The sequence below is a fragment of the Fulmarus glacialis genome, unplaced genomic scaffold (assembly GCF_000690835.1).
Source record: "Fulmarus glacialis isolate BGI_N327 unplaced genomic scaffold, ASM69083v1 scaffold25541, whole genome shotgun sequence".
Lineage (NCBI taxonomy): Eukaryota > Metazoa > Chordata > Aves > Procellariiformes > Procellariidae > Fulmarus > Fulmarus glacialis.
Window position 1 is genome coordinate 675 of NW_009193766.1, and position 15,945 is coordinate 16,619.

The 15,945-nt window shown below is 43.9% G+C and overlaps 1 protein-coding gene across 1 annotated transcript; it reads right to left on the reverse strand.

The window, feature by feature from the left end:
- Nucleotides 1–3,335: 3,335 nt before the first annotated feature.
- On the reverse strand, nucleotides 3,336–15,669 carry PSAP (prosaposin; the record flags this gene model as incomplete). The annotated part of the gene is made up of 14 exons (XM_009587574.1): nucleotides 3,336–3,730; nucleotides 4,326–4,433; nucleotides 4,990–5,070; nucleotides 6,721–6,872; nucleotides 7,037–7,223; nucleotides 7,429–7,524; nucleotides 8,482–8,595; nucleotides 10,253–10,261; nucleotides 11,405–11,461; nucleotides 12,004–12,147; nucleotides 13,046–13,240; nucleotides 13,498–13,623; nucleotides 14,334–14,408; nucleotides 15,463–15,669. Coding segments are annotated over 14 exons (1,587 nt in total), but the record flags the coding sequence as incomplete, so codon positions are not given.
- Nucleotides 15,670–15,945: the final 276 nt, after the last annotated feature.

Sequence of the window (15,945 nt, forward strand, 5' to 3'; positions counted from 1 at the left end):
CACCACGGTCACTCCGTTGTGCAAGGACAAGAAAGCAGTTTCCCCCAAATGGCAGGTACGCAGCCCGGTCCCAATGCCAAGGGCAACAGACGAAGCGGCCCTCTCCCCCGTCGCTGCTGTGACGCCCCATCAACTGGCCTCCCTCCTTCCACACCCCAGCAAGACACCGGCTCCGTCCGAATCCCTGCTGTCCGGAGAAGGGAGGGAGCAAACCGCTTTTTGCCCCGAGATCATCTTTAAGGGCAGAAGTTGCAACGCTCACATCCAGGTGGGCAAGAGGTAAAGCAGGGGGTGCTGCCGCCTGCCCCAGTTCTCCTCTGGCGTAACTCCAAAACCACAGAGAACGAGGAAGCACACCATGGAGCTTAAACACTATAGCTGGGAATAGTTTTGGAGCGGAGAAGGGTTTTCCGGGCTCTCCTCGAGTCCTACCCCCAGGCCTGGCCTTACCTTGGTAGGAGCCCAGGCACACAGAAAGGATCAGCACCCAGCCACTCCATTTGCTCTCCATGCCGTTCCTAAGATAGTCCTCAGTGGCTGGTTCCTCTCCCGTGCTGCTCCCAGACTGAGGAATCTTGGATGGGTTGGGAGAAGTAGTGAGAACCCACACCTACGCAGGGCAATTACCACACCCCTCTCCTTACGCCTTGATTATAAAATCATCACCAGCCTGCAAGTGGAGGGAGGGACCAGAGCCAGGCAGGTATTCCCGGGAAGTCAAAACCATCCCAGAACCTGCTCCTCAATGCTAACCTTGTCACTCCTGGCTGCACAGGGTGGGCATGGCAGGGGAAAACTGTCCTAGCACCATTGATGTAGCGATTTTCTGTGCTCTTCACTCACTAGAGCGTCATCCCTTACAAAAAGGTCAGCAGCGCAGGTATTAAAGACCAGTAAATTTAGGACGAGAGAATTAATGGTGTATTTAGAGGCAGCCAAGTAGTTTGCTTAAAGCATTTAAAAGACATTTTATTCAAAATAAAGCAAGGAATGAAGACAAAAGGAAAGCCACATTAAACGCAAGTCAGCACTGAAGCCTGATATCAAGCAGCTTCAGCAAGAAATCCCTCCAGCCTGCGCAAGGCAGAGAAATTGCAACACGGGGCTGTTGCCTCACATCAGGCATTGCATTTGTCCCGGGAAGAGAGCAGCAGCGGCAATCCCTGGCAAGCCTCTGTAACCTGCAACTGCCTTTAATATAACAAAGGCTTGATGGGACACGCATGTTGCAAGGCGATGGCAACTCAATGGGAACCTGAATCCTGCCATTCAGCCCCAGATTCCCAGTGACATTTTGGGACATGCCTTCTCCCAGCTCTGCAGAGGAAGCTAACAAGATCCTTCAGCAACTAGCACACAACAAGGAAATGAAACACATAAACTTACCGGTTTACAGAAGTTTTTATTGTTCATTAAGGAAGCTTCTGTGCAAAAATCAGGACAATGTTCTTCAGAAAGCAACTGCACGTGCCCCCCCAGCGTAACTCAGGCAGGTCAGGTGCCACAGTCCACAGGAAGGGAGAAAACTCAAGAGACTCCCAGCGCTAGCACAGGATTTCCCCCCGGTTCACCCCGCCCGACAGGTCCCTAGCATGAGTCCTTCACTACTAAAAACCCAAGAAAATTAAAACCTTGCCAACCTGTAAGAGTAAGTGTCAATCCATCCCCACCTCCACTCCAAAAAAATCACGTTAAGAGAATGCCGTCCAATTTAAAAGATCAAATACCATACTACATGCCGTGGTGTAACACAACCCGTACCTCCAGGGCGGCAACGCTGAAGAGAGCCCATTTCCTATCTGGCCTATCTACCCCAACTGCGATACACCGCTGGAACCTCTGCACAAGGCTGCTAAGACAGAAAGCTGCAGGTATTTTACATGTTTAGGGGAAATTATTTTTCTTTTTTTTAAAGCCATGAGTGCTTCAGCGTTCTGTACAAATGCAAACAGGAAAGACAAACCGGTATTGCTATCTGTCAACACTGCCCAGACATTTAGTATGTAAACGTAGTAACAAAAAAGCTGCAGTCGAGTGGTTTTCCATTAAACCGCATGAAAATTACTTTGCTTGCTGCTAAAGCGTTGTTACTGGAGCCCCTGCCTCACCCAAGACACCACAGGAAACAGTAGCAGTTGCCGGCACCTTTCTGAACAGGACTGGAATTTTCAAAGCTCCCCCTCTGCCCAGCTCCTCCTTCCCAAAGGTCTCCTCAGAGCTACTTTGGTGCCTATTTTTGGGGTTAACTTGATCAGAACTATGCACTAAATGCTGGTAGGGGATGCAAGGTCCGTCTCAAGCAACATAAGCATGATTCTCGTTCTCGAGGCCCCTACACCTCAAGGGCCTGACTTGCTTCCAGGGTAGCAGCCTGCCTTGAAAGGCTTTTGTTCAGAAGTTCAGGCCATTTCAGTGGGATGCTGCAGAGGCGTTGTCAGGTATGCCAGCAGAGCTGCCAAATACCTACTACAGTGCTCTTACCATCTGCCATCTCCGCTTGCTACTCAGACGCGTTTCCCAACAGAAATGGGAACTCTGGAAAAAAAATTTATACTTCAAACTACTCAGAAGGGCAAGTGTCAGTGAGAACGGGTGGCAGCAATGGAAACTGCCCACGAGCCTCACAGCGCCTCTGAAGTTTTAGATGACTGAAATATGCTATGAGAGAAAAACAGATCAAGGAAAAAAACAGTAGTTTACAATAAAAACCATTTTTCCATGTGTTCTACCCTCTGTGCTGAACTCACTTTGACATATGCACAGCCCCTGCTGACTTCTTCCCCTCCATCTTCTACCGACGCAGCTCGCTCCACCTCCTTGGCACCCAGCTGGCTGCCTGTAGGACGCTGCAAGACTAAGCAGAATTGAGCAACTAGGATAAGAAAAAAGGGAGCCATTCTTTACGTACGCCAGCATGCGTCAAAAGACTGAAATCCCACTGTACAGGGCTTGACAGTAGAACACCCATGCTTAGACCAAGTAGTCCAAGGAAATAAAAAGGACGTGATCCAGGGTTGAGGGAGGGTTTCCTTAGCTATGATAACACCAGGAGCCGTAAGTGTGGTCACTCAAATGCAAAAGCGCGGTCACTCAAATGCAAATGTATCTTTTTAGGTACCAGTTACTTTGACGAAAGTTAGCTGGGCATACAAAGTCCCCTCCTCTGCATCTGTAGAGCTTTGAAAATTCCAGCCGAAGGGATTCCCAGATTGAACATTATCCCTTAAAGTTCTCCCACAATTACACGGAAAATTAATATTCCAGCCAGATGTTAAAAATGCAAAGCATGTAATCTTCCCAATGCTGACTACAGAAAGACATTTGAAAGTTTAGCCGCTATCTTGTTCTTTTTTTAAATTAAAAGATAATAGTCTTGTCTCATTTCACCTTCTCTGCCATTCTTCCCAGCACCTAAAAAAAAAAAACACTTCAGCCTATCAATTAAAAATCTACAACACACTGACTATTTTTAGGAGCGTAATGAGTTAAACTGTACAATCAGAAGTATCTTTGTTAAGTCAACAATGAAGATCTGATCCTTCAACAGCAGCACTGCTACAGAACTGCTAAAGGAACCTGAAGGTCAAATTGTTAATGAGGCAGAGAGGAGGGACATTTGAGATACAGCTCTCCGCCAACCTCGGCCCACATTTTTAAGAGCCACGGCAAACTTTCAGAACTGGAAATTCTTCTTCTAGTTCCACACATGACGTTTGCAGTGATCAACAGCCTAAAGGGAAATAAATAGTGTATGTTAGTGGAAAAAAGCCTGTTTGCAAACGAGCATGCATCTACGCATACAATTCAATGCCTTATTCTGAGCCAAGACCTTGGGAGCAATCTGTTTTTCTTAAAATAAGTGATTCCAGAGAGGACTAGAATAAATAACAACCTCGTCCCCACCCAGAAGCTTCAGGAAAGAATGCTGATGACCCTTAGCCATTAACGCCTGGCAAAGAAAGCATCAGCCCACAGCAATACTGGAAGCCAATTTTTAGAGCCTGATGAGAGGTCGTGATGTAGTCTGTTGGCTGCGTGATCACAGACTAAGTATAAAGCTCACACTGTACCTTACTATAGATTCTGAAATGCTAGCAGAGGGGTAGGGGATAGGAACGGAAGGGAGAGGAAACAGTCTGCTTTAAGAAAGCTAAGGGCTATGGAAGACCCTCTAATCAAACTCAACCACATCTAGCTAGTACCCTTTTGCTTCCTGAAACTGGAATTCATCCACTTGAAAGTGTGGTATAGGAGCTGGAAAAGTAGCATATAAGGAGCTATCAAAGACCAATAGGAAACTTGAGGCAGAATCCTGCATTACGTACATTGCACTGAGCAGCAGTCTCCATGTTCTTACACCAGTAACCTGGACCCCAGACACAAGCATCATCCCCCAGGAGAGGCTGTTTAGCTGATCCACAGACTCCAAGTTTCTGTGAAAAGAACAGCAGCAGAGTCAGCATCTTTCTATCCGCACCACGAGATCTCAACTCCAGCCTTACGTCTGAGCTTCCACCTGACCTTCAGGAGCTCCCACAGTACCATGCTCAACTGACAACTGCAGTGACACTTGCAGCTGAACGAGTAGACATGAAGCAGTAATCTGACACGAGGAAGAATTAAGTTACCGCAACTGCTTCTTCATATTAAGTTTCAAGAAACAGAGCTTCTAGAAAGGGACCCTTCTCAAGAAATGTCATTTGACTTCCTCTCATCACATTCAGGGCACACTACACCTTGTTACTGAACCTCAACAGCGGCTAACCGCTGGCAGCTCTTTTCTTCTACCCTTCTTGCACAAGGCTGGCAGTCAGACAGCTGTCCATTCAGTAAGCCTGAGGCCTTGCACAACCGCATTTGCTCCAAGCATTCAGTGTGCTGATTTTTATTCCAGCAGAGTTTCTGCATGCTAGGCACTGAAAGGCGTACAGAAGAATAGGCAGGACTGTATCGGAGCCCGAACTCAACAGAACTAAACACAATACTCACAGTGCAAACAAAAGTGGGATCCATCATCTCTGCCAAGAGTTGCACAACTACGGGTTCATACTGTTCCACAAACTGAACACACTGTAACAAAACACAGGTTGACAGATTCTCGTGTTAAAGCCTTAGAAGAAGGAAGATAGGGTCTTCAGCAGGCAGGCCCGTACACTACTCCAAACACCCCCAAAATACACCCCAAACTGATAAACTAGAGGCTTGAGCTCTGCAGACTGAAAAGGACTCAGCATTGCACTAATCACACAATTAGATCATTTTTTGTTAGCTCATACCTGCCTGCAGCTGTCTGCAGACAGGTTATGATGAGAAAGGGGTGAAAAGGAAAGGAACCAAGCAGGACAGGCTTTGGGAAAAGAACCAAGCAGGAGAGGCTTTGACTTGCAAAGCTTAGTCTCTAGTCATGGAGATCACTGCTGTCTCAAGAGGAAAGCACACTGAACAAGCTGGAGACAAACATCCTGAACAGGATGGCAGCAACACATTAATGACTCTTAAGCACTTTTAGCCCAAGTACTTATTCTTGACTTCAGACCAGGAGCAGCACAAATGTTTCCCATCGAGAACAGTCAGCCCTCTAGTGGAAAGGCCATCTCCAGAGCACAGAAAGATGTTGACGTTCTCAGCAGAGACTAACGGCACCGATTAATAAGCGAACCACAGCCATTAAACCGCCTCAGAGCGGTTAGCAGGGATAGCCATTTCACAGCTGCTTTAAGCCTGTATACTGTATGCCTAGTAAACTTACAAGCAGTTGCCACTTGCTGACACTCAGCAACCACTTAATAAGATTTCCAGGTAAATCTTGATAGCAGTGGTCTAACAGGTGTTGCTTTTCGCTGTCTCACTGGAATTATGCCAGCCTACTTCCAATTACTTTGTTAATCCCCTGAACAGGATCAGTGTTGAGGGAAAAAAAAAAAAACCTTCAGCTGTTCCCACCCACTGTTCTCAGAGGATTTCCAGGCAAACCTTTATGGACTGCAAATTAGTACAACAATCCAGCCAGCCAATTCAGGCCCTTAAAAGTCTCCATCTATTCAAAGGACTGTCAACCCTCACGGATGGGGAGTGCAACAACCTAATCCCCCCGGCATCCCAAACTCCTTTCAGCCTCTAGCAGAGGGAGAGACTCCTTCAACTCTGACCTGCGTTACGCTGACTACTCTTACAAAAACCATCATGAGATGCTGCTCACTAGTTTTTCTGAATACTCTGCAAGATGTCTCGTCCTTCTGTTCACCTTTATCTGCCGTGTTCTGACTGGAAGGCAGGCTGCCACACGGCAAGGCCTGTGTGGTCATTTGACTGCCTCAGTTCAAGCCTGCTCCCTTCTTTTTTGCTCTGCTGCACATGAAAAGCTGCTATGCTTTGGTGCTAACTAGTAAAGGGAAAAACCTAGGACGGATCAGGTTGCTGGACACAAGCCAGTCCCAGCTGCACCTGTGGACAGTTTGTCTCCAGCCAGAGACCAAGGCAGTTGGCCAAACACAGAGACCTCTATTATGAGTACCTGGACATTTATAGCAGAAGTAGAGACACTTGAGAGATGGACCTAAAATTAGTATGTAGACAGAATATCAGGTGAAACACTCAGAAAATGAGGTAAGCATAACTGTCACTGTAGGACCTATATAAACCCAACAAATCAACAAGGACGGTTCCCAACCATCAGCAAGACCATGGCTTTTTAGCCTGTCTCGTGCACATATGCTTTACCTGATCACTGACAGACTCTGGCAGGAAGTGACAGACTTTTTCCAGTAAAGCTTCAATTTCAGCTGTCGTGGCATTCTTCTCTAGTTCTTTGTCTGCATAAGCTACCACCATTTTGCAGATATCACAGAAGCCACCTGCAGGTTTCACTAAAACTGAGAAGGAAAAAAAAACCCACAAGTGTCAGTGCTTAGGTAGTTCCCCCAAATAGAAGAAAGGAGGCAGCATCAGCAAAGTACTAAAGCACATGTTCTCAAAAGAGATATAATCATAGGTGAACTAGCTCATTTTGCAACACTGCTGACTCCTCATTACCAACCTGGCTGCTGTGGAGGCTTGTTGGATGCACAACATTTCAGCATAACACACACAGCTTCAGGATTCGTTGCCTCCAAGAGCATATCAATCAAAGCCTGGCCATAGACATCTATGAAGTCCTTACACTGGTCTTTGACACTTGCTGGGAATAGGTAGCAGATCACCTCCATTTCATGTACAATCTCCTCCTGAAGCACAATGAAAGATGCGTGGCAAATAAGGAATAGAAATCTGACTCAATTCATAAGTACATGTTTTCTTACTCCGTCCCACCCAGGATGGAAATCTTGCTCTCATGAAAACAGGCAATAAAATTAACTTTCGTTCCCCCTCCAATACAGCCCCATTTTAGCCAAAGCCTAGGAAGAGGTACCGTTTCCACCACTTACACACCTCTGTCTTGTTGCTCTCCAAGAGGCCAGTCACTTCTTTCACCATGGTCTCACATATTTCACACAAGGAAAGACTCTTCTCTTGAACTGAGGCTTTCTGAGTACACAGAAGAAACACGCAAAACAGTGAATCAGCACAGACAATTCGTAGAAGATCAGTCCAACAACATTCACATTCAGGTGCAGCACACTAATTCATTTACCTAGCTGGCCAGTTTGAGCTCAATTCAAAAGGTCATGCAGAACCCAAAACCAACCTCAAAGGTCTCAGTAAAAAGCCCTTCTGAATGAACAGTCATTTTGTATGACCAATTAAGACTACAATCCCCAGGTTGTATAAGGAGGGGAGTTGAATTTAGTAGACACGGAGAAATAAGCAGCCCCACAGTGACTGGAGTCAAGGGAAATATGAAGTGTTTTTTAAAATACATTAACGGAGGATGAAATTTCCTAGAATTGAGAGCACCCCCCTTTTTGCAAAAGAAACCTAGAAATTGAGGGACTTGAGCGAAATTGTTTGGACCCTGTTAATCAGAAGTTAACTGTCTTCAAAAGAGACGTTCCTTTCCAAAAAACCTCAGCCCATGACTCACTCAAAGGCCACGGGAATCTAAGGTGCTTCTCCAAACTCGGAGCTTCAGCATTCTGACTCTGATCACTCATCTGCACATGCAGAGTGCTGTCCCATTTTTAAAAGGGATCGAAGCGTAACTCCAAATGTAGAGCAAAATTCAAATTCAGCAATTTGCCCTCTAGCATTGGAGGTGTCATTTAGAATGGCTGCTATACTCTACTGCTGGAACAAGAGTTCCCATTTCAATCCTGAAGTATTACCTTATCGCTTCGGTTTAGCCTAGGCTCTACTATTCTAACAAATCAGCCAGCTCTCCTACTTCACAGATCAGCATCAGAAACAAGAAGGGGCCAGGAATTTATATGCAGGGAGACTTGGATTATTCTACACATAAAAGCTGGTATTTTTCTGTTTCACCTAGTTCATTACACTAAAGCAAGAAGGAAGGCAAAGCTGTCAAGTACAAAAAGTCCATCCTACCTCCACAGTTTCCGTTTTCACTTCATGAACCACTTGAGCTGGCACCAGAGTCTGAAGGGGAACAGATTTCACAGAAGGACAGAACCCAACCATGGCACAAATGTCCTTTGGTTGCTGGAAAGAGATGTACAAGCAATTTTTAAAATTCTAGAACACGCTGCCCTTTCTATGGAGCCTGCGAGCAGGCACAGAGAACAAAGTTTTAAAAGGCTCCAACACAACTAGAAGTTTTATGACTACTTCTACTTCAAGTGTTGCCAAAGCATTTGATACGGTTATAGGCAGGACTACTACGAGATGAAATTTAGCAATTCCTTTAAAAGAGGAAGAGGTTAGGCCACATCCATTTAAAAACCCCATTTACCATGAGCTTCAAGTCCTTCAAAGGAGTTGACTTAAGAACTACCAACACCAAAACAGGCCACCACCATCACATTAGACCTGCACCCGTGAAGCTGCTCCCCTGAAAGCTTTAAGTAATCACAGAAGAAGGTAATTATCCTGACTTCAGAGTTCACCCAAAAGCTGAAAGAAATGCCTAGAAGAAAGGACTCCTTTTCTCATCCACAAACTACCTTCTTTAAAGCAGCCAGTAACATCACATTTTGCAAACAGAAACAGATTCCCGCATTACTGAACACAGCCTATAAGAAACAAAAGGTAACCACGTTAAAAACTAAGCCTAAACCTTTTTACAAATATCTGCAGTGACTGTATTTCAAGTGTTCTTTTCAGGGTAAGAGGGAAAACAGCAAATGGAAACAAAGCCTTTAAAAAGGCTTTCTAAGTCTTTCTTAAAGGTTTTAGAAACATACATTACTAAATGCAAAAATAAACGTCGGACATGAGGCAAACTGCTCTAAGGAGGCCACATTATACCCACACAAAGCGAGAAAGGTATGTGTATAGAGTAATACACAAAAACTTGAACTTTCCCACCTAAAGTCTACTTAAGCTAAAAAAAGTTACTTTTGGTCCCGTGGGTAATTAGAAGATCACCACACCCCACCCTGTCACCAGGGCATCAAGCTTCTTACAGCAGAGGCTTATGAACAGTTAATACATCATGCCAAAACCTCATGCACAGGCAAAAGCAGTATCTCAAAGATACAGTGCTGTTTCAGAGTACTCCAGGCAGTACCTTTAAGTCAAGCCCTTTGGTTCATGCATAATAAGAAGCACTTCCAGATATTAATGTTACAGCAACACCCACATACACACAACATGTTCTCTCACAGAGAGGTGACAGACACAAGGTCTCCCAGGACTGGTTAAATTAAAAGCCCAAATAGCTCTAGGAAGCAGGAGCCTAAAGGCCTCCCGCATCTTCTTTTCAATTCATATACTCCAAACATCTATCCCATTGTCCTAGATTTAAAGGTTAACCAAGAAAAGACCCAGTGACAGCTTCACTCAAGCCCTTTTGAGCCCAGACTTTAAACCAGAAGCTGACGGGAGCCACCGGCATGCTTTTTCCACATCTATCCTTCTTGTACGAAAGCAAGCGTATTTTCTGCTCTGCTGGGCAAAGCATAATCAAGCTGAAATCTTAGTAGCACAAACTGGTATCTGCAGCTGGAACTAGGACTGATCCACTGGAGGAAGTCAATAGTCTTTCGCTGTTTTAATCACATAAATATCCCTTGTATCTGTCAACACTGAGTACAGTCACACCATGTACACAGCTAATAGAGCAAGAAGTGAACTACAAGCCCTGTAAGAGCAAGTGAACTACAAGCAGGCTATCACCACAGGCAAGTTGCTCACCTACCTGATCCTTCTGTTGACAGGGGAGATTGGAGACAGAGGAAGAAAGGAGAAATTAAAGATAACAGTTAAGAGAAAAAAAAATGTCAAGCACTTGGAACTGCATATACTCTTTCCACGAAGATGATGGAATATGACATGGTCCCCACCCCAAAGATCCTTATAGCATTGCTACAGCAACTCACATTTAATTGCACAGTGCTAACCAGCATTATTCACATGAAGTTATTAAAGCATCCTGGGCAAGACTACCTCCAAAGAGTTTGAACAACACTCAGCCGGATGCAAGGTGTGGTCATATTCCAATTTCAGGTATTAACAACACACTGCATTGCAATGCTTAAAATGAGAAACTAACTGTTGTTGGAACAAAGATTTGCTTCCTCCCCCAAGTGCTTAAGCAGTATGAGCTTCTAAGTAGCTTTTAGCAACCGGAAACAAAAAAAGGCCACTGCGTTGCCAAATTCAGGTTCAAGTCAGCCACATACTCTATTCGTAAATTCACCTATAATTTGTTATATTATTGTAGCATCTAGGCACTAAGGAAAGGCTTACCCATTTTTTTTTTTAAAAGGCTTTGAGATCTCTGGATAAAGAGGTGCTATGGAGGTGGTCAGAGGTAAAATACATTGTATGTTGCTGCAGAAGACCAGAGCTGGAGCAGTACCACTCAGTTTCCATGGCTCCATCAAGAGCCCGGAGAGCAGGAGTCTCGAGATAGCAATTCCAGAAGGAGGACGTTTAGTCTTGCTTCAAATAGACACATTGAACCGATTTTGCAATACTGTGACAAAGACCACCTCTAATATGCTTAACACAGCATTTGGTGGGGAGAGGGGAAGTGGTAGAAGTACAAGACTGAGATAAAAGAGTATAAATGAACCTATGTAACGCATCTTCTGTGTTTCAAAGGATTAGAGTGCCTTTTGCACCGCTGAAGTGGTTTTGAAAGAGAAGGAAAGTGCTAAAGAAAGTATTCTGAGACTGAAGTTACTATCCAATTAAATGCCAAGTTCAAAGCGTTAACACCAAGACTTACAGAGCAAGGGCTCTCCCCAGACTTTTACTGCAGTAAATGTTTCCTGTTTCCAAATAAGTTAGCTACACAAAGCAGAAAAATGAACTGAGACCAAATATTATATTCTACTGATCTTACCATGTGCATCATCATTTGGATAGCCAAGTCAGAATATTCAGAGATATAGTTCTTGCACTGCAGGAAGTGGGAAAAGAAAGTCTTGTAAATATTAAATCACTTAAGCTGTAGAGTTAATCTCTAATTTTCCAATACATCTCAAGGTATTAATTTACCTGCTCTACTTAATAACTATTCTGTTGTCTTTCAGAGCTTGTCCCAAATATAAGATGGCATTTCAGGTTACACAATCATCGCACACACAGGTGCTTATCTGATGAGTCCTTTTCTCTTCCTCTCAGGGCAAAAGCACTCCCCCTCATTGATATGACCACATTACCCTGCCAGATCATTTTTATGAAAAAGGCCTTTAAGGGCTAGCAGCAATCCTGAGTCTTTTTCCCCCACCCCAGTCCATACATGCCACCCCACCCAACTTTCTTGACCAGAGAGTTTGTGATTTCAGTGTTGTTATTGTCATACTGTGTAACATATCCTACATGTGACACACTCTCCTTTGTTCTATTAAATAGAGATTACATTGAGAGAATTAAGGCACTGAACAAGCTCTTTTATGTTTGTATACAGGAACAAATTTTTAAACAAAAAAGATAGCTTACCATATCAGACATTCCAGGTCCCAAACGGTCACACTCCTCCTTGGCATGAGCAACCAAAGACTTTACAAAAGATGAGTTTGTCCTCACAGCTTCCTGAACATCAGTAACCAGCTGAATGCAATCTTGGCATACGTCCCCACTTCCCTGGACAAAGAGTGAAAGGAAACTTAAGTTGACGTATCTTCACATAACACTGTTTAGAAGCTTCCGTTACTACCAAATTTCAAAAGCTATTTTAACTATATACAAACCTTAAAATAGAATACTTAAAAGCCTGATCTAATACGAATAGACAAGCTACTGCTGGTCTGTGCACCAGCCACTAGATGGAGATTAGGTACCTACTTGGCTCTGAAACCCGAGATAACTGTTAAGATACCCAATCTTCAAAATCTCTTGGTTTTGTTACAGACCACAGTGGGAAGGTTTCTAAATCTGGCATAGATCTTACTTGCTTGTTCTCCACCCACTCAACTGTTTAACTCCCATATCTAGGCTTGCTATCAAGACTCAGCCTCTACTCACAAGTTCATGGTCTCATCTACTCCCCTTTGTCAAGTATTTGTTCTTTTCTGATCCAGTCTGTCACCTCTGGATTCAGAGCCGAATGCTTCCCCTGAAGGGCACAGCTAGCAGATTACTCAGAATGTGGGAGAATTCTTCTTCCTTTGAACGCTGATGCCAAATTTGCTCTCAGAAGAAACTGTTTCCAGTAAGACCTGCTTGACTGCTACAGTCCTGGATGGGAACAGCCCAGCACAAGATTTGTCTTTGAGTGTGGTTGTTAATCCAGGATTACACATATGGTCCACAGGGGCTGCTTAGCTTTAAACCCACAGGTTAAGGAAAAACGTTGCTGTCTGTACGCAGCAAGACGAAATTCAACAGGAGACAGTCACCCAGGTGAAGTACATCAGCTTAACCTGTGCCCAATACAACCTTACCAAGAATCATCCGTAAGTTCTTACGCAAAGGAGCACTGAAGCTCTGCGTCAAAAAACTTGCACTTCTTTTGCATGCTGGAATAGCACTGCACCCTTACCTTAGACTTCTGCTTGGGTTTGTCCTGAGGGTAAAGGAGAAGAGGCACATTAGCCATGAACGGGGATGCCAGTTCAGAGAAATCCAGCTCTGGTATCTTATTGGACTGGAGTTGTTTCTGAAGTTTCGTTGCTGCAAGGTGCTTCTGAAGGGACTGGCACAGTGAGAGGGCGCTACATACAACTTCAGGTTTATCCTAGGAAGAGATAAGATACATACATAAAGCTCTAGACTGATAGCACTTTTATATGAAGTCATTCAGCCGAAACATGATAGGAAGGGAAAACGTTTCACAGCAAGGAAGCAGTCTTCAAATTTACACCATTAATTTCAACACCAGTGATCCATACAGGATTGAAGGATCATATGCACAATCTTACATAGAAGAGAAATTCAGGCATCAACAGGAGCACGACTTTTAATTCCAACAGTTGCAAACTGTTATCTACTTACTAGCTCTTCTTTGATCATATCCATGATAACTGGTAGGTAGGAATCCACAATTTCTTTGCACTCAGAGACCAGGCCTTGGTCAGGAAGAAACTCGCATGTCTTTTCCAAGTAAGAGCGGATCTCATCCTACAAAAGATAAAGTGGGCTATAGACCATCGAAATACGTATCTCTCTCAGATGCTCTTTCCATTCCCAAAATGCACAACACCAAGCCTAAAAAAAGCCCCTTGAACTCAGGCAGGTCCAGGCAGTTGGCAAGCAGAACTAGAATGAGATTTTACACTATAGGTCTATTTTCCCCAGTTCTAGACCTTCGATGAGACCCTGCCAAAGTGAAAACACAAAATACTGCTTGCAAGGCCTCCACAACACAGTCTTGCTAGCATAGAACATTTACATTTAAGAAGAGGAAGTGAAATTATGGACTAGTGGGACAGTGATTTGTTTATGCAAAGTACTCCCAGGTTCACAAAAGAAAAAGGGAAGAAGCACCCACAACCAAAATAAAGTCCACTTGGTGTAATCATCCACTTCTAGAGACTGCAGTATCCGACCTTTTAAGATCGATGGCCCACTGGCACAAGAACAATTTTATTAAGCACCTACAGCCAATCAGGGATGTGTTAGACCATGAGAGGCTCTAGAATTTGCTAATCTCTAAACCAGGAGAGGCTGTTTAAAAGCCTTTTCCCAGGTACTCTGGCCCCTTTCAACACCTGCTGCTTAAGTTGGAAAACATCATGCAGACTACTCTTCCACCCCTTCACCTTGTGATCTTGTTAAGACAATGAAATCAAATAATGCCTTGGGGCAAGGAGAAGGGGAGCTCTGCTTACCTCAGTGCCATTATCCTTCAAAACCTTGCCAGCCACTGTCACAAGTTCCTTACACAAGTCACAGGGGATACTGCTCTGGAGAGGGAAGTAGAGAGGTTTTTTGAGACAGAATTAAGTACCTGTAAATGCAGCACGCAAGTAACAATGTGAAGAATGAGCATCACATTTGGAATTGAAGTTAAGGAAGAAATACTGGCTGAAGCTAGGGTGGGAAGAGATCTTTTTAAATAAAGAGCAAGGCTACTCCAAGCAGACCAGCTCCAGTTTCTTCTTCAGTTCTTCAACACGGTACGAAGAATCAGGCATGCTACCACTTGCTCATTTCACCTAGTCCCACCTTCATTGAAGTATAAAGTACATTGCCCCGAGAAGCCTTCTCCTGAACCTCTTTTACCTTACTCTTCAAAGAGTACACACTTACTAGAAATCTAAGAACTTTTCAGGCAGCTTCACTCATTTTAGTTGTGCTCTGCTGTTCTGACATTCCTCCCTTCCCATACTTTTCCACAAACAGAAACATACCTCGGCACAGATAGAGCCAAGGTGGACTGAATGCATCTGTAAGTAAAATGCCTTTTTCCCCTAGAAAATTGCGAAACAATACCACAAACTACAGCTACATCTAGTAAAGCAGCACTCACATTTAGTACAAATGCAACTTGAAAAGCCACAGTAAACGTAACATTTGTACCATTATTTACTGTCATGGCTTTCATAATTTAGGATATGCTGCATCTTTTGTGGAACATTAACTTACGAGAAAGACCTAAAGAAGCATACAGCTTTTTTTGTAATAAGCCTATCAGCTTGGCATTGCTCAAATTAAGAGTAAGAAAAGGCTCTATGAACGAGGGATCAGTTTAATAAAGAGGAACAAGTCTGAAATCCACTAACTCCACTGCACACATTGCTCGGTGATTGTGCAACAGGTCACAGGAGAAGTCAGCAGACAAGTTGCGCAAGGCAGAGAAGTGGAAAGCAACCTTTATCTAGCACCCGAATTAAGGCATAGTAACCAAGGCACTATGTAGCACTTAACTCCGAGAGAGACTTGAAAAATCTTCATCAGCATATGGAAACCAGCTACATCAACTACAGGTGAGAAGAAGTCCCGGTAGTTGATACTTACCACAGTAGGCTTGTTCCAGACATTCTGCTGGCAGTGTTTCACCGCTCCACACTGCGATGCTGTCCGAACACTCTGACACCATACCTCTGGACCCTTCACGCAGTCCTTCTGCCACAAAACAGGGCTTGCCACAGCTGTCAAAAAAAGAATCGTTCCTTCACAGTTGCACACTTGAATGATTTCCACTCCAAAGCAAGTAGGTAAATGCTGTACAGTAGAACCACAACCTCTCCAGTACGCCACTTAGGTTTACTAACATTTTTAAGAACATTTCAATCCAGCAATTTCTGACCTGAAACATAAGAATCAGTCCCAAATACAGATTACACAGCCAAAGAACTCAGAAAAACCCTAACAGTTGAAATTCCCTACTGAATCAGCACCTCAACAGTCCATTTCCTCATCATCCACCTTTTGTTAAAAAAAAAAAAAAAAAATTAAAACACAAAAAAATCAAAACCCCACTTTGCTCAGCACACAAGA